The sequence below is a fragment of the Prinia subflava genome, chromosome 2 (assembly GCF_021018805.1).
Source record: "Prinia subflava isolate CZ2003 ecotype Zambia chromosome 2, Cam_Psub_1.2, whole genome shotgun sequence".
Taxonomy (NCBI): Eukaryota; Metazoa; Chordata; class Aves; order Passeriformes; family Cisticolidae; genus Prinia; species Prinia subflava.
In genome coordinates this window covers 90,080,657-90,102,157 of record NC_086248.1, presented here as the reverse complement: position 1 = coordinate 90,102,157, position 21,501 = coordinate 90,080,657, and the positions used below count along the sequence as shown (strand labels likewise).

General features: G+C 44.0%; 1 protein-coding gene across 3 annotated transcripts in view; it reads left to right on the top strand.

Moving 5' to 3' along the window:
• Positions 1-4,446: 4,446 nt before the first annotated feature.
• Positions 4,447-21,501, top strand: part of LOC134547244 (protein ELYS-like) — a 39,624-nt gene continuing 22,569 nt past the window's right edge. Inside the window, exons 1-8 of one of the 3 annotated variants that reach the window (XM_063390977.1) lie at positions 4,447-4,594; positions 9,523-9,649; positions 10,796-11,049; positions 14,656-14,836; positions 15,718-15,925; positions 16,791-16,907; positions 17,630-17,714; positions 21,141-21,291. In XM_063390977.1, coding sequence (XP_063247047.1) covers positions 9,529-9,649; positions 10,796-11,049; positions 14,656-14,836; positions 15,718-15,925; positions 16,791-16,907; positions 17,630-17,714; positions 21,141-21,291 — 1,117 coding nt within the window. In that variant the 5' untranslated portion in view covers positions 4,447-4,594; positions 9,523-9,528. The other 2 variants (XM_063390978.1, XM_063390979.1) reach the window with 2 other exon arrangements.

The following is a 21,501-nucleotide window of genomic DNA, read 5'->3' as shown; positions in this document are numbered from 1 at the left end:
ATCCACTTATCTCTCTCCCCGTCTTTGCTGGTGCCACAGGCACAGAGCTGTCTTCTTTGGTTTTGTCATCCTGCTCCTTTTCTTGCTGTTGGTTCCACTTTCATCTCCTTAATTGCCTCATGTTCATTTTACCTTGTTAATTGCTCACTCTTCTCTGGCTCTTTATAATTTCAATAAATGCATCTATTAATACTCTTACTGTTTATAAACCACCAACTGCTCTATCTTTCCCCTCCTCAGCTGGACAGGGGAGGAAAAATATAATGAAAGCTCATGGGTCGAGATAAGGACAGGGAGAGATCACTCACCAGTCACTGTCAAGGGCAAAACAGACTCAATTCAGCAAAAAGGAATTTAATTTCTTAAAAATTATATCAGAATGAAACCAATGAGAAATAAAAGCTAAATATAAAAACACCTGGTCCCCACCAACCCCTTCTTCCTGGGTTCAACTTCACACCTGATTTTCTCTACCTTCTCCCCTTCCTGTAGCACCGAGGGATGGGGAATGGGGGTTGCAGCCAGTTAATCACACATTGTCTCTGCTGCTCCTTCCTCCTCAAGGGAAGGACACTTCACTGTTCCCCAGCTCCAGTGTGGATTCCCTCCCAGAGGAGACAGTCCTCCACAAGTTTCTCCAATGTGAATCCTTCCCATGGGCTGCAGTTCCTCATGAACTGCTCCAGTGTGGGTCCCTTTCCAAGGAGTGCAGTCCTTCAGGAACAGGCTGCTCCAGCATGGGTTCCCTGTGGGATCACAAGTCCTGTCAGCAAACCTGCTCCAGTGTGGCCTCTTCTCTCTATTAGGTCCATGCAGGTCCTACCAGGAGCCTACTCCAGTGTGGGTTTCCCACAGGGTCACAGCCTGCTCTGGCGTGGACCACAGGGGACTGCAGGAGGACAGTTGCTTCATCATGGTCTTCACCACGGGCTGCAGGGGAACCTCTGCTTAAGTGACAGAAGCATCTCCTCCCTCTCCTTCTGCACTGACCTTGGTATCTGCAGAGCTGTTCCCCTCACTCATTCTAAATCCTCTCTCTGGCTGGAATTGCACCTTTTTTTAACTTTCTTAAATCTTTATCCCATAGGAGCTACCACCATTGCTATGAACCTGGCCTCAGCGGACAGCAGGTCTGTCTTGGAGCTTGCAGGCATTGCTTTATCAGACACAGGGGAAGCTTCTGTCAGCTTCTCATATAAGTCACCCTTGAGGCTCCTCCACTGCCAAAACCTGGCCACACAAACCCAGTGCAAACACACACCTTCATTCTCTTTGCTTTGTAAGCTCAGTGAAAGGCTGGACTGCTCCCCATGAAACTCCTCCTCCCTCATGGGGCCCCTGCCCTCACATTCACTGAGCACTGTTTTTGTGGGAGCCTTGAAATGACCTTCTTAGGCAGCTCCAGCTCTCACCTACATCTCCCATCACCTGTCAGGCACTTGCCACAAGTCAGCTTGCACTTCTCTTCCAGAGAGGATATTCTCTCTGTCTTTTGAAGCTCCCCCCTTTCCTTTCCCTTCCCTTCCCTCACTCGACCACTGTGTCTGTTGGAGACACCTCTTTATCTTGCTCTCCAGACTCCAGCATGTGTGATATAAAATTCTGTTCTTGTCCTCTTTCTGTTCTATGCCTTATCTCCACATAATCCCTACCACAAACATAAATTTGCCTGCCAAGCAACTTAAAAATCCAGTACTCTATTCAGATGAATCTCTAAAAGAGAGATCAACTTAACCAAAAGTAAAAGGGTACAGCACAGATGTCTCTACCTACAATGCCATCTAGGCTCCCATTACAGCTAATCCTATAGGAGGTCTCTAAAGCCAACCAGGACAGGCACTCTGGAAAAAGCTGTTTCCCCACCTAAAAGGGGAGTCCAGCTGAATTGATTGATGACTGTACCGTAGACACTTAAAACTGGGCAAGATGAATCATGGACCTTTTTTCAGCTCCCTGATGCCTGCTCAGATAAGCCTTGCTGTCAATTGAAGCTCAAGCTTGGCTAAACCAGCCCATTTCATCCCATGGCCCCTCAGCTGCTGTTTAGGCCAATGTTCACATATGTCTATGACAGGGGGGATAGCTTTGGTCCAGACTTCTCCTCTTGTCCTTATTCAGATCACACCCAAACCTTGCAAGCATTGTTCTATAAATAATTCCTGACATGAAGCCCTTGGAAGTCTCCATGCGTGGAGCTAAGGCTCTCATCCACGCAGAATCACAGAATCACTGGGTTGGAAGAGACCTTCAAGATCACCAAGTCCAACCCAGCCCTAACACCTCAACTAAGCCACAACACTGAGTGCCACATCCAGTCTTTTTTAAACACATCCAGGAATGGTGACTCCACCACCTCCCTGGGCAGACCATTCCAGTACTTTATCACCCTTTCTGTAAAAAACTTTTTCCTAATATCCAACCTAAATTTCCCTTGGTGCAGCTTAAGACCGTGTCCTCTCATTCTGTCACTTTCTGCCTGGAGAAAGAAACCAATCCCCACCTGACTACAGCCACCTTTCAGGGAGTTACAGAGAGTGATAAGGTCAGCTCTGGGTCTCCTTTTCTCCAGGCTAAACACTCCCAGCTCCCTCAGTCGTTCCTCACAGGATCTGTGTTCCAAGCCCCTCACTAGCCTCGTTGCCCTCCTCTGGACAACAGAGGACAATCCTCTGTCTCAACATCCTTCCTAAACTGAGGGGCCAGAACTGGACACAATTCTCAAGGTGCTGCTTCACCAGTGCCGAGTACAGGGGAAGAATGACTTCCCCGCTCCTGCTGGCCACACCATTCCTGATACAGACCAGGATGCCATTGGCATTGCCACTTTGAATTGTGCTTACTGCTGGAGCACTTGTCCTTCCCTTAATAAATGCAGCCCTATCCTGCATATAATCACTTTAAATGTCTTTGCAAAGGATGTAGGTCTAGCTGGTCCTCCAGTGCTGCCATGCCTATCTTTGCAATTTTCCCTTAGCTCCCTAGTCTCTGTCACATCAGATGAGAGCTCCTTATCCTCACTTCCAAGCCTTTCTGTAGTCCACCCCAGATCTGTCTGTCTCACGCACAGCCACTCAGGCATAACAGAGTCAGCTCTGCCATCACCCATCAGCTGGGGTGACCAGGGCCAGGCTTCCTTCGTTCCTTCTTTGCAGGCAAATACTGTCTCACCAACACCCCATGACCTGTGCACAGCCTCTCCCTAAGGTCAGGGGCTGGGCTGGCCTGGGCAATCCTCTTTCTTGGCATGGTGGGTTCCTTCCCCATGATTTGTGCTCTGGTATGATAAAAATTAATAATCTAAAATGGAAACAGCAGACACCAAGTCACAAAAAATATTTGCATAATAATATAAAGAATGGCGATTGAACATTAAGAGGCATAGCTGTAATTTAGAGACGTTTGCTGGGAGAAATTAAATGTCTTTGTCACCCCTTTGATGACACTGCCACTTCTTAGAAGCATTGCAAATTTCATAGAATCATAGAATGGCTTAGGTTGGAAGAGACTTTAAAGATCATCTAGTTCCAAACCCCCTGCCATGGGCAGGGATGCCTTCCACTAGACTATTTGTTTATTAATACCTGAAAATATTTTTTTAAAGTCAAAGCATGTTTTGACCACATTACAACAGATATGCTGAAAGGAGTAGCATTAGACTTGCACTTTTAACTTCATAATTACTTTCTCTCCTTTCAGTGATGAACAGTGTAACAATAATGTTATAATAATTTGTTGAGGTTTTACATGCACTTTCTTATTAAAAATAAAAAGAAAACTGCAGATAAATACCCTACCCCTTTATATCCTTCTAAATGGGTGACATAATAACAGGTCTTAGTACCTGAAGGGAGCCTACAAGATGGACAGAGACTTTTTACAAGAGCATATAGTGACAGGAGAAAAGCGAATGGATTCAAACTAAAAGAGTGTAGGTTTAGATTAGCTAGTAGGAGGAAGACTTTTACTGTGAGGGTGATGAGGCCCTGAAACAGGTTGCCCAGAGAAGCTGTGGATGCTCCATTCCTGGAAGTGTTCAAGGCCAGGTTGAAAAGGACTTTGAGCAACCTGGTCCAGTGGAATGTGTCCCTACCCGTGGCAGGGGGGTTGGAACTCGATGATCTTTAAAGTCCCTTCCAACCCAAACCGTTCTGTGATTCAGTAAAATCCAGATAGACGGAGCGGGGGGCGGGGAAGAGGGAGAAGTGGGTGAGTGGCTCTTGCGACAAGACAGACCCAGGTAGGCAGGACAAGCTTTCTCCCTGCCGGGAGTTCCCCCTTGGTGGGCAGAGGAGCAGAGCCGCCCACATGAGGAACGGGGCAGTGGCCAGGAACGGCTCTGCAGAGCGCCGGTCCTGCCGGCCCAGGAACTACAGCTCCCGGCGTGCCCCGCGAGACACAGCAGCTGCCGGGGCGGGAGCGGAAGCGGCAGCCGCGCGGCACGCCGGGATGCGTAGTCCGGAGGCCGCCGCCGTCAGCGCCCGGGGCCGTATCCCGCGCATTTGAAAATTCCCGCTGAGGCTCGCTGCGGATCTCGCGAGAACTCTGCCGCCCCCCCATCCCGTCCCGCCCCCCGCGCGGCGGGTGAGCGAGCGAGGTGGGTGCGCGGGCGCGCGGGGCCGGGCCGCGCCGGGCCGGGCCGTTGTCGCCGCTGCGGGAGGGAGATGCCCCCGGCACGTACCGGGAGCGCGGGCTCGGCCGGGCCGGGCTGAGGGCGCGGCGCGGACAGGAGGAGGAGGCGGCGGAGGTGGCGGCGACGGCGGCGACCCCCGCCCGCCCCTCTGCCTTCGTTCCTGCCTTTCTTCCTTCCCCCCGTACCAGCGGGTACCGGGCGCTCCCGAGCCGCATAGGCCGGCACCGCCGCTGGCGCAGCGCGGGCCGCGGGGGCCTCGGGCGGGCCCGGCCGCCCGTCCCTTATGTAAGTGACCCCCGGGCTGCGGCGCCGTGTCCGCCACACGTGCCCCGGCCCCCGGCGGCGGGGGAGGCCGGGCGGCGCGGCCTGGGCAGCGCACATGGAGGCTCCGCAGCCAGGAGGCTCCGCCAGGCTGGGGGGCGTGGGAGATGCGGCGGCTGCCGCCAGGAGCTTTCCCTCCTGCCCGGCCATCCGCGCACGCCCTCTGTTCTCGCCCCTTCGGTCGTGTTTTTGGAGGGGTTTTCTTTACTTTTTTCTGATTCCGTCTCCCCCTCCCCCGCCGGGCTTCGGGGTTGTATTCCACGAGGAGGCGGGAAACGCGCTCTCTGCATGGAGCGGCGATTGCGGGACGAGGGATGGGGGCAGTGGGGAGGTCACGGCTTTAGAGGAATCCAGTGCGATTTGTGGAGGTCTCTGAGATTTTGCACGAAGCAAAACATCGCCAAGCAAAGTTGCTGCTGGTTAAAACAAAAGTACTCGGTGTCTTCCTTAATAAACTGTGAGTCCAGGTCTGGAGCTTCTGCCAATAGAATGCTTGGTGTCAGTCTTTCAGGTCCGATGATTGCTTCTTGATAGTGGCTGGGGAAATTGAGGGGCATTGAGGGACTTGCCTGTCGGTGTGGCTGCTCCCCGTTCGGGTCTGGGGCTGAGCGCGGCCGTGCAGTGCCTGTGCCGGGCCCGTCAGTCCGGCTGGTTGTGTCAGCCTTGGCTGGCAGCTGTCCCATGCGTGTGGGCACACAGCTCTGTATCCTGGGGAGGACAGCTCCTCATTCGCGGGCTGCCTCCGTTCTCCTTCCTGCATCCATTTCCCTGGGATTGGCTTTTTCAAGCTTCTATTAATTTTACGTCTGCCTAGTAAGGTGTCGGATATAGTTTTGGAGAAACAGTGGTGACTGGCCTTTCCTGGTGTGATGCTGGTTTGCTGGCGTGACGGAGAGAATAGAATCCTTAAATTGGCAAGAGAGAGTCAGCCTGTTGCATGGGTTGCAGGTGTTTCTGCAGCTGATCTTGTCTGGTTTTTGGTTGTAGAAGCCTGCTGGAGAATTAAATGTTCCAGATCCATCTGAGTACAGCCTTGGGCAGCCTGCTCTAGGTGATGGCTTGAGCAGGGTGTTTGGAAGAGGTGATTCTGGCAGGTCTTTCTCTTTGATGTGATTCTGGAATTTGTGCTGGGAAGGGCCAGCAGTGGGGTGGAATACCATTTTGGTATGTTGGAAATTCTTCCAAAATACGGTAGTAGAACAAAGGAGCAAATACGGAGATGAGAGATGGCAGCAAGGTCTCTCTTTTGATGTCAGTGAAGTCAACATGTCCTGTGAAATCTTGTCTTCAGCTGTGACTGACCATATTTTTAGCTTTTTCATCAGTGAGCCCATAACATTGTTGGCCTTGTAAACTGATTTTTATGTAATACCGTCAGTCAAAACTGAAATCGCAGAACTCTGACTTGGCCATATATAATTCTGCTTGAACATGCAATTTCCCTTTCTCTCTTTTTCTTTTCCCTTCTTCCCTCTTCCCACTCCCAAGATTTTTAATCCAAAAATTTATGACATTTCTGTCTTTAGAAATAGTTCATGGTGTTTGGAAGTTACAATTTCCTAGGATGAAGAAGAGTGGTCATTTTGGCAACTTGCACACAGACTGCATTGCTATAGGATACAGCTGGGAGGTTGAATTCTGGTTTATTCCTGAAAATGGAGTAAGCATCTGACATTTTACCCTAATCTGATTTCTAACAGGCAGAAATAAGAATGTGATTGTAGTTATTGTTTCAAAGAGAGCAGAAAGCAGTTGCTGTTGGATGTATCTCTTAAAGAAAAGGTTTTGTGTCTTTAATCTAGATCTAAGTATTCCCCTCTGTTTTGACTTCGTAGCAATTCTTGGTTTAACTTAGCAAAATGATGCAAGGAAAACATCCTTATATATTGTTCATAATTTGTTATAAAGTTTATCAAGTTTATCAACCTTGTTCCATGCCTGGTTTCTAAAAACAAACAAACAAACCAGCAACAACAACAAAAATGGTCATTGCCTTACTGGAGGAAATCTGGGCATGCCGGATGCTCTAGTATTTTCATTTTCTACAAAATGGTTCAGGTCTTGGAGTTCTGCTTATTTGATGGTTCTTACTGGTGTTCGTGGACTGACAAGCGCATTTTTTTAATACTGTGGGCAGGAGTACTCTGTTTTAACATAGGAACTTTTCATCCGGGAAGAGTTCTTTTTGAGCTGGTGGGGAGTTTGGGGTGGTGAGCAGTTCATTTTTTAAACTCCGATCTCTCCAGCAGAGGATGTATAAATATGATTTCCAGTTTGGCCACACAAGGTTTGTGCTTCTGGCACAGCAGGTAGGCAGTGTCCCAGGCAGGGTCGCTCAGGGTGACTCATGGAGAGCATGCAGCTGAGAAGTTTCCTTGCATGCTCTTACCTGCCCTACTGCAAGATGTTAGTTCACTCTTTTCTTAAAACTATCTTTCTGTTATTGTGGTATATGGTGTTAATAATCATATACTTAACACAAAGACATCTCCATACTTATTTACAAAAAACTCCCAAATTACTCACTGCAATAATTCTGGAATTCTGTGCTCTTTTCAAAAATTCCTTCATATATGTTGTCAGAGTCAGTGCTTTGTCAGGCTGGAGAAGTGGGCTGACAGGAACCTTGTGTAGTTTAACAAGGGCAAGTGCCAGGTCCTGCACCGGGGAGGAACCGCCCCGGGCACCTATGTGTGGAAAGCAGCTCGACAGAAAAGGCCCTGGGACACCCAGCTGGCCGTGAGCCATCACTGTGCCCCTGCAGCAGAGAAGGCTGATGGTATCCTGCCTGGGCTGCGTGAGGAAGAACCTTTGCCAGCAGGTGAAGGGAGGTGATCTGTCCTCCAGTACAGCACTGGGGAGGCCTCAGCTGCAAGGCTGTGTCAGGTCCAGGCTCTCGAGAGATGAAGGTCCTGGAGAGAGTGCAGCAGAGGGCCACAGAGATGGTTAGAGGAGACTGGAGCAGCTCTTCTCTGAGAAAAGGCTGGGAAACTGGGGCTGTTCAGCCTGGAGAAGAGAAGGTTCAGGGCTTCTTATCAGTCCACATAAATACCTGAAGTGAGGGTGTAAAGCAGATGGAGCCAGGAACATTCCAGTGGTGCCCAGTGACAGGAACACAAGCACTGAAACGTTTCAAAGATGCTATTCATCAACTGGATGAGTCTGAATTAGTATTTGGTGTTATGCATTACTCCTTAAATATATCCACTAAATTGCAATTAAACTGAGCAAGAATGCTGGTCAGATTGTGAGGCCTTTTACTCTGGAGCTGCTGGATACAGTGCAGAAGTTGTCACTTGAAACTCATGGCAAGTCTTAAAAGAGAAACTCAGCAGAACTACTGCAAATAAGTTGTCCCACTTGGAACCTGATCTGTGCTAGTAGTGAATGCTGGCAAAGTGGTCAGGCTGGCTGACTGCAGCACTGGCTTTGCCGTCGGCAACATTTTGGTCAAAATGTTGACTTGTGCTTAGTGCAGGACCCTGACTTATCCCTCCTGTGCTTCACGTGCTCATCATTGTCCTGCTGGCAGCAGACACACAACCCAGCACTAGTGACCTGTAATATCTTGAGATGTCATGAAGAAAGCAGTACTGTTTGAACAAGACAATTGAATTTGTCTTGTCTTTCAGAGGCCTCTTCTATAAGCTAGATGATTTGCAAAACAGATACTTAAAGTAATTTGTATTTCCATGCATATGGATTATCTCATATTTAGCCACTTGTTTAATCCTGTAAATCAGTTCAGCTCTTCAATTTTTCCACAAGAAGAAAAAAAAATCTGTCTTCACATACTGAAGTATGAACTCTTGTGGAGAACCTGTATAAGCATGAGACTGTCTGAGGGGTCTAAAATTTTTTTTCTCTAATACTGCAGAGATGTGATAAAGAAAGGCAATAGGAAGGAAGGGACTGGAATAAGAAATATAAGGATTTCAGCAGAGAAAAAACCCAGTATTTTGGAGTGATGTGTTTCATTCACCTCTTAAGTGTATGGAGAAATACTTCTAATTGATGAGCTACGAAAGTCAGTATTGCATAAAAGTATTAGCAGTATGTTTACTGGAAGAATCTGAGGATGAATTTGGTCAAGAGCTTTGTATTCCTTAATGTCAGAAATTTGCATAAAAAGTAAATGAGAACATGGCTGATCTGTGACATCTACTAGAAGACAATTGACAACAAATAATAAAGTATTAAATCAAGGGAAAGGGCAGAGACTTATACCTCTTACTGAGAAGCTTTTTAAAATGTGATTTTTCTGAGATCACATCTTGCTCACCTGTATGAGTAAGCTTGAACTCCGTGTGTTGGTCTATTCTCTGTTATTTATCTTATCCATCCCTCTGTGTCACTTTTGTTGGTGATCTTGTAGGCATCAGAAAAGCTCGAGATTCTCCTTTTGCTCTGCTGTGAGATGAAAAACTGTCTCAAGTGCCATTTTTTTAAGCAAGAAAGAGCTACATAAGATGTATGGGAGATTTGTCACTGCATACTGATGAAGCTTGGGTCAGTCTCAAAGATATTTATGGCTGACATGAGTCTTTTTGCCTTTTTTTCTTTATTTACAGTGAAGAATGCGAGACCTAACGGCTCAGGTAACGAGCAGTCTGCTGCAGTTTCCAGAGGTGACTGTTGAGGCACTTGGAGAAGATGAGATCACCCTAGACTCTGTGCTGTGTGGGAAGTTCTCTGGAGGTGAGCAGTTTCCTTTAAATTTGGATTTGGTATAAAGTTGTTCTTGCCTGGAGCACAGGGTCATAGCATCCGGTTGGTTCTGTTTGATAAAATGCATGAGGTTCTGATAGTGCTAACAGGATATTTTAACAATTAGAAGTGCTAAGCACTGAAAGTGCAAGAGCCTGCTCCATTCCTGTGCAATTTAAATAACAGAGCTGACCATGCCCTCCTGAGTTTTGAATGAAATAGAAGGCAGATTTCAAAGTTTGTTTTGGGACAAATTTCTTTTTACCAGCTCAAGCTCTATGTCCATCATAACATCCCATGCAGAAATAATTACAGAGACACAATATGCTCCTTTTTCTTCTCTAGTCTAAATAAAAAATGGAAAGAGGACAGCTTTGCCCACATATTAAGCACTGCCCACATATTTCCAAGGTATTTAACAGGACTGAGATGAGGACCAGTGAGAGTTGCTGACAGCAGCTAAGCAGATTAGGCAGGTGACTCTCTAGGTGATCTGAAGGCAGAGCTGGATGCCTGTCTGGATGTCTGGGCTCCTGTTAAGACCAGGTAGGATCTTGTCTACCTGAATGTAAGGGCAGTAATGGAGCTCATCCTTCCTTTGAGCTTGAAGTTCCTCAGTAAAGGAACAAGTGTTAAACTCGTTGGTGAAACAACACTTGTTAAATTCTTTCTGGGATCAGCAGGTGTAAAAGTTGAAATGTACGGATGCAGTGCCCATTTTAAAATAATTTCCTCTCCAAATCCCTGTCCAGAGTAGTCATGTGTCCATCAAAATTAACTGGAAGTGAATTGGTTTAGATGGGCTGTATTTGAAGTGTGCTTTGAGACTTGTATCCCTGGACATATTTAGGTGTTTCCTAGCAAAACTAAGGCAAGTATGGTGTACAGACTAGAGCTCAGTCTATTGTTATCTTTATCCCAAACAGTCCAGGTTCTTGAGTGCAGGAATGACAAGTACAAATGCAAAGGTTGGGGTTATTGACTTGAAGGTGTCCTGGTTGAGGATTGCAGTGGGTGGTTGGAAATCGCGGTGCAGATGTGGTTTGCCCTCCTCCCCTGGTGCATTTGAGGGAAGGCCGGGCCGTGTCTGTCCCAGCTGTTCTCAGGGCTGCTCGGTGCTCTTTGCTGTCCCCGCAGGCAGGAGTGGCCTGGCGTGGCTGGCGTGCGGCCCCCAGCTGGAGGTGGTGAACTCGCTGAGCGGGGAGCGGCTCTCGGCCTATCGCTTCGGCGGGGGCAGCGAGCAGCCTCCCGCCGTCCGCGTGGTGAAGGAGTTCTCCTGGCACAAGAGGACCGGGCTCCTGGTTGGCTTGGAGGAAGCAGAGGGAAGTGTTCTCTGCCTCTACGACCTTGGGATCTCAAGAGTGGTTAAAGCAGTTGTTCTTCCTGGAAGGGTATGTATCATTCTGGGAAAGTGAAGATTTTGTGTCGTTTGGTGCTGCATAATCCAGTTTCAAGAAAAGCTCTTGTGCATCTCTGTCTGACTTACCCTTTTTATATTGCATTAACATATTGTCAGTTCAGATTATCCAGTCAAGGGAGCCTCGGTGTAAAATCTTTGACTTAGCAGTAGCATTATCTTTTGAGTTTACTGATAGTAAAAAACATATTGTAGAGCACATAGTAATGTAATTCTCCACTTTTTAAAAAAAGGCATTGAAAACCATTTTTTTTCCAGAGCAAAAAGGAAAACCCCACTTATGGTGTCTGTAATACACCTCTTCTGAATGGCTAATTTTTGTCAGAAATAATCTCCCTAAAAGTATTTCAGACTCCCATCATTGTGCTGTTAATGGTTTTGACACATTCCTATCAATCTCAGACTAGGAAGCAGGTGACTTAGGAACAGAACAGATTTTTCTGTTTTAACTTAGGATTGCAAAAAAGATTTTAGTGAGTTATCTGTCAGATTGTTGGCAGATTTACTTTCAGTGTGCAGTCCTTGAGTCTCTGCTTGTTGAATATGGTGTTTGTGTAGACAGGATCGAGTGGTGTAATGTCAGTAATTTTTCTGCTTTCTATAACCCTTGAACTCAAATGATGTCGTGTCCCTGTGTCTCATTCACGTAATGGAAACAAGAATCAGATTGAATTACTAGAACATCAAGATTCACATCTCTAGAATCTTCAGCAAATAGATATTTATTTATTACTCAGCTTTCCCTAACATTATTTGGTTTGGCTTGCTAGAGTACAGGTGGAGGTGTTGTTAGTAGTAGTAAGCATTTGTGTTGCGATCAGTTCTAAAGATAATGAGTCAAATCAGTGTTCTAGTGTCTTGTTTTGTTATCTGCTCGAGTTGTAGGTGGAAGGGCAGGCTGTGTAGTAGCATGAACATACAATCAATAAGTAAATTATGTTTTGGTAAATGATGTTGGTGTGTTAGGTTTTATTTCTGCTATCTCAGTAAGCTAGGAAAAGCAAAGGTGAAGAAGTAAGGATTATGTTGCATGTCAAATCCATAGCTGCGGAAGCGTTTTGAACTAGAAGCTAGTTCCAACAATCAGTTGTATTAGAGAGTTGTTCTATACCACAAAAACTGGTTCAGGAACAAAGATGATGAAGCCCTGCAGGAAAGAGTTGGCTGTTGTGTGATGAAGGGTAGGAATTTTGAAATAAAGCCAAAGCTGCTCTGAAAGTTGTGCTCTGATGCACTGAAAGCTCTTGATTACAAGTATGTTTCGTCTGTTGCTTTCCTTTTGTTTCCTCTGTCCTTGGTATTGCATTAGTGAAGTCAGCATAGTCAGGACACAGGTATTGTGAACTGGACTGTTAACTTTCAGGCTGAGTGGAATAAAGGGTAAGCAAAAATAAGTAGATAAAATTTGCACTTGGCTGCTGTCCATATGTTCTGAATTCTTTCAGAAACTCATATTTGCATATTATGTAATGTGTAGTTTGGGGGGTTGATCTGTGTCAATGTTTCTCTGATTTTCAGATTGATTATTTATAACGGTGAAATGTGGATCTTCACTTTCTGCAGTTTTGTCATTACTCTTTTAAACCTTTAATGAGCACTGTGTTTTCAGGACTATTTTCTCAATGGGTATACCTTCTGTGACAGCTAAGTTGTACAGTTTACCTTAGAGCAACCCTGCTTCAAGGTGTCAGGTTGTTGGTGTATTAATACAGGGTGCTTATTGTGACTGTGTGACTGCATTTTGGTGTAACAGTGGATGTTGAGTCAGTCAGGGAATAAAGAAATGAGCTAAAAAACCCACACTCAGGAGCTTAGAAAGAATTTTGGCATATCTTTGCATGTGTCTGTGAGTGTCTCTCGGTGGCCCCTTAATATATGTATGAAATGTAGCAGGAGACTGAAAGTATTGATGAGTATGATTTGGATCCTGAATTAAGAATATGAATTACATCGAATTTGTTTATAACAGTTGCATGTTTCAGAACTGTTGCACGGTATTTTCCAAAATTTTTCCTGGTTTGTATGAGGCAGAAGAGCAGCATTCAGATTCAGTGAGCTGAGAAAAGTTTTCTTTGTTCTTTCCCAGAATGATTTGGCAAAGCACTAGGAGAACAGGAAAAGGCAGTGCATAGTATAGTGGAAAAATATGTCATTTCAAGAGCTTCTACATGGAAAATTGAAGTAACCGGGAAACATTTTTGGAAGACTGTATGCAGAACTAGTAAAGATTAATTTGGAGCCAGTTGTACAATGAAAAAAATACCTTGAAAAGAAGTTAGAAGCAACACTTGAACCTTGGCTAATTGCGCATCGAGATGTGTTTTGTATTTCATCGTCACAGTCACCAACACTTGGAACGCAAGAATCTGAGTAACCAAAATGCCTTTGGTAGTCCTCTGAGCAGTAGAGAAGATTAAAAAGTCAATTTCAATCATAAGAATTCTGAAAGAAAACCAAGTTTCCTAAATAACTACAGGTATTTCTAAGAGTGGAATTTTTGTCTTCAAGATAAAAGGTGAACTTTGTAGATGGCCAGGCAGTGCAGTCATGAGCAAGTGCTTGATATGGGAGAGGTTGAAAACTTCAGGGATCCTATGAGTTTGGATATTTTCCCCCACTTCTGGGGCTGAATAACCTACATAAAAAGATAGACTACCTTGTGATGCTCACGTCTTTGCTTTGTTTTCAGACAAGCCTTTGTTGTTGATGTAAAGCTGTCTGCTTTGATGGCGCTGTGTTTGTAAGAGGCCACAAGATAGCCCCTGTTCTTGTCTTGTCCAGCTTTAGTGCTGGAGCCCTGGTGTGTCTGCAGGAGCAGTCAGTGCTGTCCTGGGTGTGCTGGGGGTGCTGAAGGGTCAGTGTTCACCTTGTGCTGGGCTTGTGGAGACTGCCTGGGCTGTGAGGGAGCAGAGAGAGCTCCTGCCTCAGGCTGAGCAAGTTCTTGTTTGTCTCTTGCTGTTGGTTTAGGCTGCCTTTTACAGTTTTCCTTACCATCTGTAAGAGTCCTGGTGTGTTTTAAAATTTCTGTTGGATGTTATCAATGAAAGTGAGGACCAGCGTAGATTTTAGTGATCCAGCATCTCCCACCAACCCTTTCTAGGATTGTTTCATTCCCATGGAAGTGGTGTGTGTGCTGTACCCCCGGCCACTGCCTCATTTGCCTTGCAGGCCTGGTTTATCTTATGAAATGCTTGGTAAAGAAGGCCTGGACTGCATCACAGTGCTGATGGGCTTTGAGTAGTGGGAAAACTAGATCTAGCTTTGTCTTTCTTATTTTAGTTCTTTACACATGGTAAAGTTTCTAGCATGTAATTGATTTCATGTTTCGTCTTAGATGCAATTAATTCTAAGTAGAAAATGGAAACTGATGAGCTGTAAAGACAGACTAGGCCATTTAAGTGGAGAGTGTGTTCTTTCTATTAATTTCCTTTTGGCTTGATAGAATAGGGAACAATGCTTTGTTTTTAAGTCTTATGAACCTGTATTTCCTTTGCTATTTCTGATGTGGGGATGCTGGCTTCCCTTCTGAGAGTTCCTCCTGCCCTGCCAGAGCTTTGCTGTTAACTGCAGTTCCCTGCAGGTCACTGCCATCGAGCCCATCAGCAATGATGGCGGGGCCAGCGTGAGCACCCGGCACCTGCACCAGAGCCTGCGATGGCTCTTTGGAGTGGCAGCCGTGGCCACCGACATTGGCCACGTCCTTCTGGTCGACCTTTGCTTGGATGATTTGTCTTGCAGTCAGAATGAAGTGGAAGCATCGGGTAAGCTGCACTTTTTAAACTTGATTTGAGAAGTAAGAAAATTTGGTTCTTTTCAAAAAGCAGCTTTTGAACAAAACCAGCAAATCCCAGAGAAGACCCCAGTGTGCCAATGGACTGCTGCCATTTCTGCCATTGCTGACTGCTGACTGCTGATGGCAGATGGCAGTTTCACATTGTGTGGTCCTGAACTGATAGGAGTGGCTTAATAGTCCTCCTGACCTTAAGTTTTCTTGCTGCCCCCATTCCCTTGTCCCTGGGATTCTTTACCAGCGGGATGTAGGAATTTTTCCATTTGAGTCAGTGCAGCTGTGTGATAGGAAGTTGTGTCAGAAGTACCATAATTCTTGGGAGTGTTCTCCTGTTTCTGTTAATGACTTGGGGCAAGCTTTAGGCTTGTGTTTTAAAATAAATGTGGCTTATCAGAAATCCTGCATTTGGGTTATTGAATACAGCAATTTGTGTTTGCAGATTGCATACACTGTTTGGGTGTTGTAAGAACGGCTTCAGGAGTTCATGTCCCTTCAAGCAGCTTCGTCATGAGGCCCAAACTCCTGATTTAGAGGGTCCAGGAAGAATTTGACTGCAATGGTTACACTTGTACTCAGTGTTGAAATAGGAGTGACAATACCTGTCCTGTTGGAGAATCCTTCTGTTCTGTGAATGGGTGCAGAAACAGGAATAGCAAAAAGAGAGGTTGCAGAAATTGGTGTTTTCCTTGGTACAGTAGAATTAGATTAATACATTGTATAATCATTGTGATTATATCATAAATCATAATATATTTACATGTATATATATATAAAATATATATTATCTATTGCATTAAAATGCAATGGAAGTGGCCTGATGCATTCATTTCTTGCCTGCTTTTTTGTGTGTAGATCTAGAAGTTGTCACTCGAATTCCTGCTGAAGTTCCACAAAGAAGAGAAGCTGTGAGCAGGGAAGGGAGGCATCTCTGCTTTCAATTACGAAGCCCTTCAGGAACAGCAGTGTCAACCCTGTGCTACATAAGCAGAAGCAACCAGCTCGTTGTGGGTTTTTCTGATGGCTACTTGTCACTATGGAATATGAAAACGTTGAAGAGGGAGTAAGTAGTCACTTCCACTTGGTCACGTTTGGAGGTGCAGGAGTCTCAATTTTTTTTGCTTCAGGAAGTTATGCAGTAGGGATGTGAGTGATCTGATTGTTATAAATCAGTTTGTTCTGTCCAGTAGTATTTTTTGAACTCAGGCAATGTGTGTGTTTCCGTGAAGGATTTTAGAAAGGTGCAGAACCAGTTACTGCAATTAGAGCATCCACTGGAAGGCTTCACTGTGTGAATAATGTGATTTTGGTGATAATGTTTTTTAAAGTGTCCCTGACAGATCTAGTGAGACATGACAACTGAATAGCTGATCTCTGCCTGAAAACATATTCTTTCCTACAGTTCAGCCTTGATGTAAATTGGTGGTTGACTCATTCCCAGACAAAGATGCATATGTAAATGAAAGTTTGTTTGGATGACTTGGAGATCAGAATAAGGGATACATTAATTTATAAGCAATAGTGAAATTTAGAGGTGATTTGAAATCTGCTGCTTGAAATATATGACCAAATTCAGATACCTGTCAATTAAGGAAATCCACCATGCCTCACCAGAAACTCGTATGTGTTATGGATGCATTGTGGATGCATAAATAGACAGTGGACACATAATTAGATGCCAAGAAAAGATTGGGAAGGTGCAACTGAAGTTCAGAAGTTGAGAAGACAAATACTTAACAAGTAGTGGCTTGTCAGTCATCAGTTGTTTTAGATGGAAGTATGACCTTCTGTACTTTGAGGATAAGCATGCAAGCTGTTTTTTTCCCAGGAGACTGTTGTGTCAGGAGACTGCTTCTACCCATCTACAAACAGCCAGAGCCAGCAGGCTCTCCTTTTTTCTACATTAATTTTTTCTTTTAAACCTGTAGGCACCACTCTCAGCTTGAAGGAGGAAGGATTCCTGTCTATGCAGTTACTTTTCAGGAGCCTGAGAATGATCCCCGCAATTGTTGCTACTTGTGGGCTGTTCAGTCTACACAACAAAGGTGAGTAAAATGGTACCATAAGTCACTGATTTTTTTTTTAATATTTGTTTACATTCAGTTGATAACTGTGTATTCATATTGTTTATTTAACTGTAGAGGAGATGAAAAGTGTTAAGCTAAGCCTACAGTGCAATTTTTTCAGGATTTTAAACTTGCAAAGAGGGATTGACCCTTTGCTGCTTTGTGAGAGAAGGCAAAGAAAACAGTGGCTATATTTTTGTGCTTGCAGTCTCAAATGATTTCCCTTGTTTCTTGATGACTGCTTCAAGATTTGTTTGGTATTCCCACTATGATATTCATTACCATTTAAAGTGGTTTAGCTGCAGATGCAGAACAGTGAACATCATCAGCAAGCTACTTAATCAGCCCAACTGTTCACAGAGTGGCAGTCTTCTTAAGTTTGACTTAAAAGCAATTTTTATGGAGAAGGCTTTACTCTGTTGTGAGCTATTCCCAGCAATTCAGCAGGTTTTTTTCTCCACGTTTCATATTAAAGCTTTCCAATGGTATACTTAGCATTTGCCCCTGAAAGTGTTTGTGTCAGAATTTCCTCCTTTCTGTTTTAGTGGCTAAAAGTGACCAATTATCATGTTTGGGAAGCAGTGTTTTTCTTTACAGCAAGAGTACACACTTAAGTTAGTTTCAGCCTAGATCTAATAAAATGATAATGAGGATTGTAAAGCAGCTTTGTAATCACATTTCCTCATTTATACCTTTTTCAGTGAAGGTGATGTTGTGAGTTTACATCTGTTGCAGTTAGCATTTGGTGACAGAAAACGCCTGGCATCAGGACAAGTCATGTATGAGGTAAGACAAGCCTGTATGTGAGAAGATGAAAATAATAATTTTGTCTAAGTAAGGATGAGTGAAGTTGACCAGATTAATATTTACTATAAAACATCAGTGAGACTCAAGAAAAAAGTCTTTTGATGAGTCTTTTAGTCATTCTTTTGTTCATACTTTTCAAATCAAGTCACAGAATCATAGAACTGTTTGGGTGGAAGACCTTAAATATCATCTTATTCCAGTTCCCTGCCATCCCTGTAGGGATACCACCCACTAGATCAGTTTGCTCAGGGCACCGTCCATCCTGGCCTTGAACACTTCCAGGGATGGGACAGCATCTCTGGGCAACCTGTCCTCTAGATCCTCACCACTCCCACAGTAAAATATTTCTTGCTAACATCGCATCTAAATCTCTCCTGTTTTAGTTGAAAACCCCTTCTCCTTTGTCCTATCACTAGCTGCCCTTGCAAAATGTCAGTCTCCCTCTTTCTTATGAGCTCCCTTTACATGCTGAAAGGCTGCCCTGAGGTTGGACTTCTGGGCAGTGAGTGCATGTTGCCTGTCCACCAAAACCTCCGTGTTCCTCTTGGCAGGGCTACTCTCCATCACTTCTCCCAGTCTGTAGTCATGTCTGGGATTGCCTCATTCCAGGTGCAGCGCCTTGCACTTGGACTTGCTGGCCTTCATGTTGTGAGTTCCCGTTGGCTCACCTCTCAGGCTTCTCCAGATCCCTCTGGATGACATCCCAGCCGTTTGTTTTGTCAACTGCACCTTTCTGCTTTGTGTCATCTGCAAACTTGCTTAAGGTGCACTGGTCTCACTGTGCCATTGATGAAGGTACTGAAGAGCAGCGGTCCCCACAGGTTTCTGAGGGACACCACTCAACATTGGCCTGTGCCTGGAGATAGAGCTGTTTCCCACAACTCTCTGCCTTGGTCCTTCCAACCAATTCCTTATCCTCTGAGTAGTCCACCCTTCAAATCTGCCTGTCTTCAACTGCGAGATGGTGATGTCTTGGGGGATTGTGTCAAAGATCTTGTAGAAGTCTAGGTAGATGACATCGGTCAGTTTTCCCTTGTCAAGTGTTTCAGTCACTCCATCATAGAAGACGACCAGATTAGTCAGACACAATCTGTCCATGCTGAAGCCTTACAATTCTATACTTCAGTGTCATGTATTCCAGCTAGATTCATCTGCAGAGCTCTTACACATCTGATTCCTGAAAAGGAAATGGCTGTTACAAATGAAGTTACTCTTTAACTTAAATGTCACATGAATGGCATGTAGGAAGAGAAGACAAGGCTTTGAATGGCTTTGTGTTACCAAACTGTAGATTTGAGGAAGCTTCTGTCTGTCTCCCTTTCTTACAATATGGTCATATATATCTCTTCATGTATTTCTAGTCGCTTCATGTATTTATAATCTTGTTTTTCTTTTAAACTCTCTCAGCCTGACTTCAAATACTCTTAAAAAAACCCTACAATACCTCTTCAGTGTTGATTCTGAAACTCAGTAGCTGTAAAGTTGACTCTTTTTTTAAAGTTTTGGATGGGTAGTCTCTGAAATCTGCTCTTAAAGCCAGCAAAGATGTCCATGGTTCCAGAGATGCTGTGCTATAGAATAGATAAAATATAGAAGAGGTATCGTTTGGTCTCAGATAATCTAACAAAGACAGGAGACACCTGTATAATGTTTAATTATATTCCTTGACACTTACCTTTGTATGTTCTCAGTAGTACAAAATGAAATTGAGGTAATCCTTGGACTGTGGTTCAAAGACTTTTTTTATAGAAACTTTGAGGTTTGAATTTTTTGAATGAGTTGAAATTTGTTCTTTTCTCTTTTGTCTATAGGAAAGGGCCTTCCTGATTTGGAAGTGTTGCTTTAGAACAGATAAAGGTCAGGTGTTAGGAGAAGGTGGTTTCTCTTTAAAATACATTATCTATCATGGAGATGAACTAGAAATACCTTCAAGTGGTTCAGCATGTGTGAATATGCATGTCATATCTTCATGTGCAATTTTTAAATGACAAAAATATACAGTGCTCTAGAGGAATAGAACACCATGTTTGTTTGTTTGGGTTTGCAGGTTTTGGGGATTTTGTTTGGTGGTGTTTTTGGTGGTTTTTTTTGGTTGTTTGTTTGTTTGGGTTTTTTTTTTTGGTTGGTTGGTTGTTTTTTGGTTTTTTTGAGGGTTTTCATTGCAGTTCACTCCTGCATCTTGTTGTGCTCTAAACACTTTGGCAGGTTAAAAGTTGTTTTTAGCAACAGTCTTAGCAGTGACAAAAACAATACCTTCTACTGTGTGCTGCATTGGGGGAAAAGCAATTGTCTTTATTTGTCTTGTGCCTACTACTTTTTTTTCCATCTGAACAGTTTAATGTTAAAATGTAACACCTTCAACTATTTGGCAGTTATTTGTCTTGGTTGTCTTTTCTGAACAAGATGTGACAAACGTCAGTTTATACCTCAGAGGGTTGAAATGTTTCATCACTCTTTAAAAATAGATTTACTAGAAATTCCAGCTGACACTCTTCCAAAAAAAAAAAAAAAAACAACAAACCACACAAAGTGATTAAAAAGTGTTACTGTGTTTGTGACCTGGAAAACTGTGGTGTAGTTAAAGTAAGACTTGGAACCCTCTACTGACCATACAACCAGTAGTACATTCACAGGCATGTGCAGAAAGATTGTAACAGGAACCAGTCTTAGAAGGCTGTTGAAGAGAGAGCTGAACATCTACACCCTCTGAGGAGAGAAGGCAGATAAACCATTTAATTGTGTAGTTTCTTGCTGAGACCTGATAGCATCTACTGCCAAAAAATCTTCCCAACACAATTCTTAATCCCTCCCCAAAGGATGCATCAGGACAGGATCTGTGCTGGCCAGTGGACGCTTAAGTGTTGGAATACTTCTTGTGGTCACAGATTAGTCAGTATGACGTGATGGCTCTCTGCCTACATGTCTGAATCAAGCTTTATGGAATTTTAGTGCTTTATCTTGTGGAACTGTCTTTTGGAATGGTGAACTTCTTGTTCAGGACATCATCTCTTTTAAAAGTGGTTTTAGTGATTAGTTACCCTACAGTAAAGATGAGGTTCTTTGCTTAGGCTTCAGGTTAATTTTTCAAAGAGATGGGTTTGATTTTTCTTACCTAGTCTACATATACCTGTTACTTCCAAAATTCCCAAATAAAATAGCGTGAACTGTGCATACTTCAGAGCTAAGTTTTGCTAAGGAAATGCTAATATTTGAAAATGTGCAAAGCCTTTTCAGCCAGTATCTGTTAAAATTTCACCGTAAATTCTCTTCAATGTCAGATGTGGATTTTATTTGCTATCAAAAATAAGTTCCTTGGAAATAAACAATATAATAGGTGTGTTCTATTAGATATATACATTCTTTCTTAGTAGATCTAATGAAAATTACCTTTTTTTTCCCACCCAGGGTTTGGAATACTGTGATGAAAGGTACAGTTTAGACCTCACTGGTGGAATCTTTCCCTTGAGAGGGCAGACCAGCAATACTAAATTACTGAGCTGTCAGACCATAGAAAAATTTCGCAACCATGCTGACAGAGAGGATAACGTTAATGAAGGTTTGTTCTGATGTGGCTGCTTGGTTATTCTAAACTACAGGGTTTGGAAATCTAAGCAATGAATGCTGTTCTGTAGTCACAGTCTTAAAGTCTTAAATATTTGTCTAGCTGACCTTGTTGGGCTTAGTAAAAAAGAAAAATTGTTTGCTGAAGTTACATGGGACTTTATGTCTCCGAGCATCATTCTTTAAGGGAAAACATAGGTTTTAT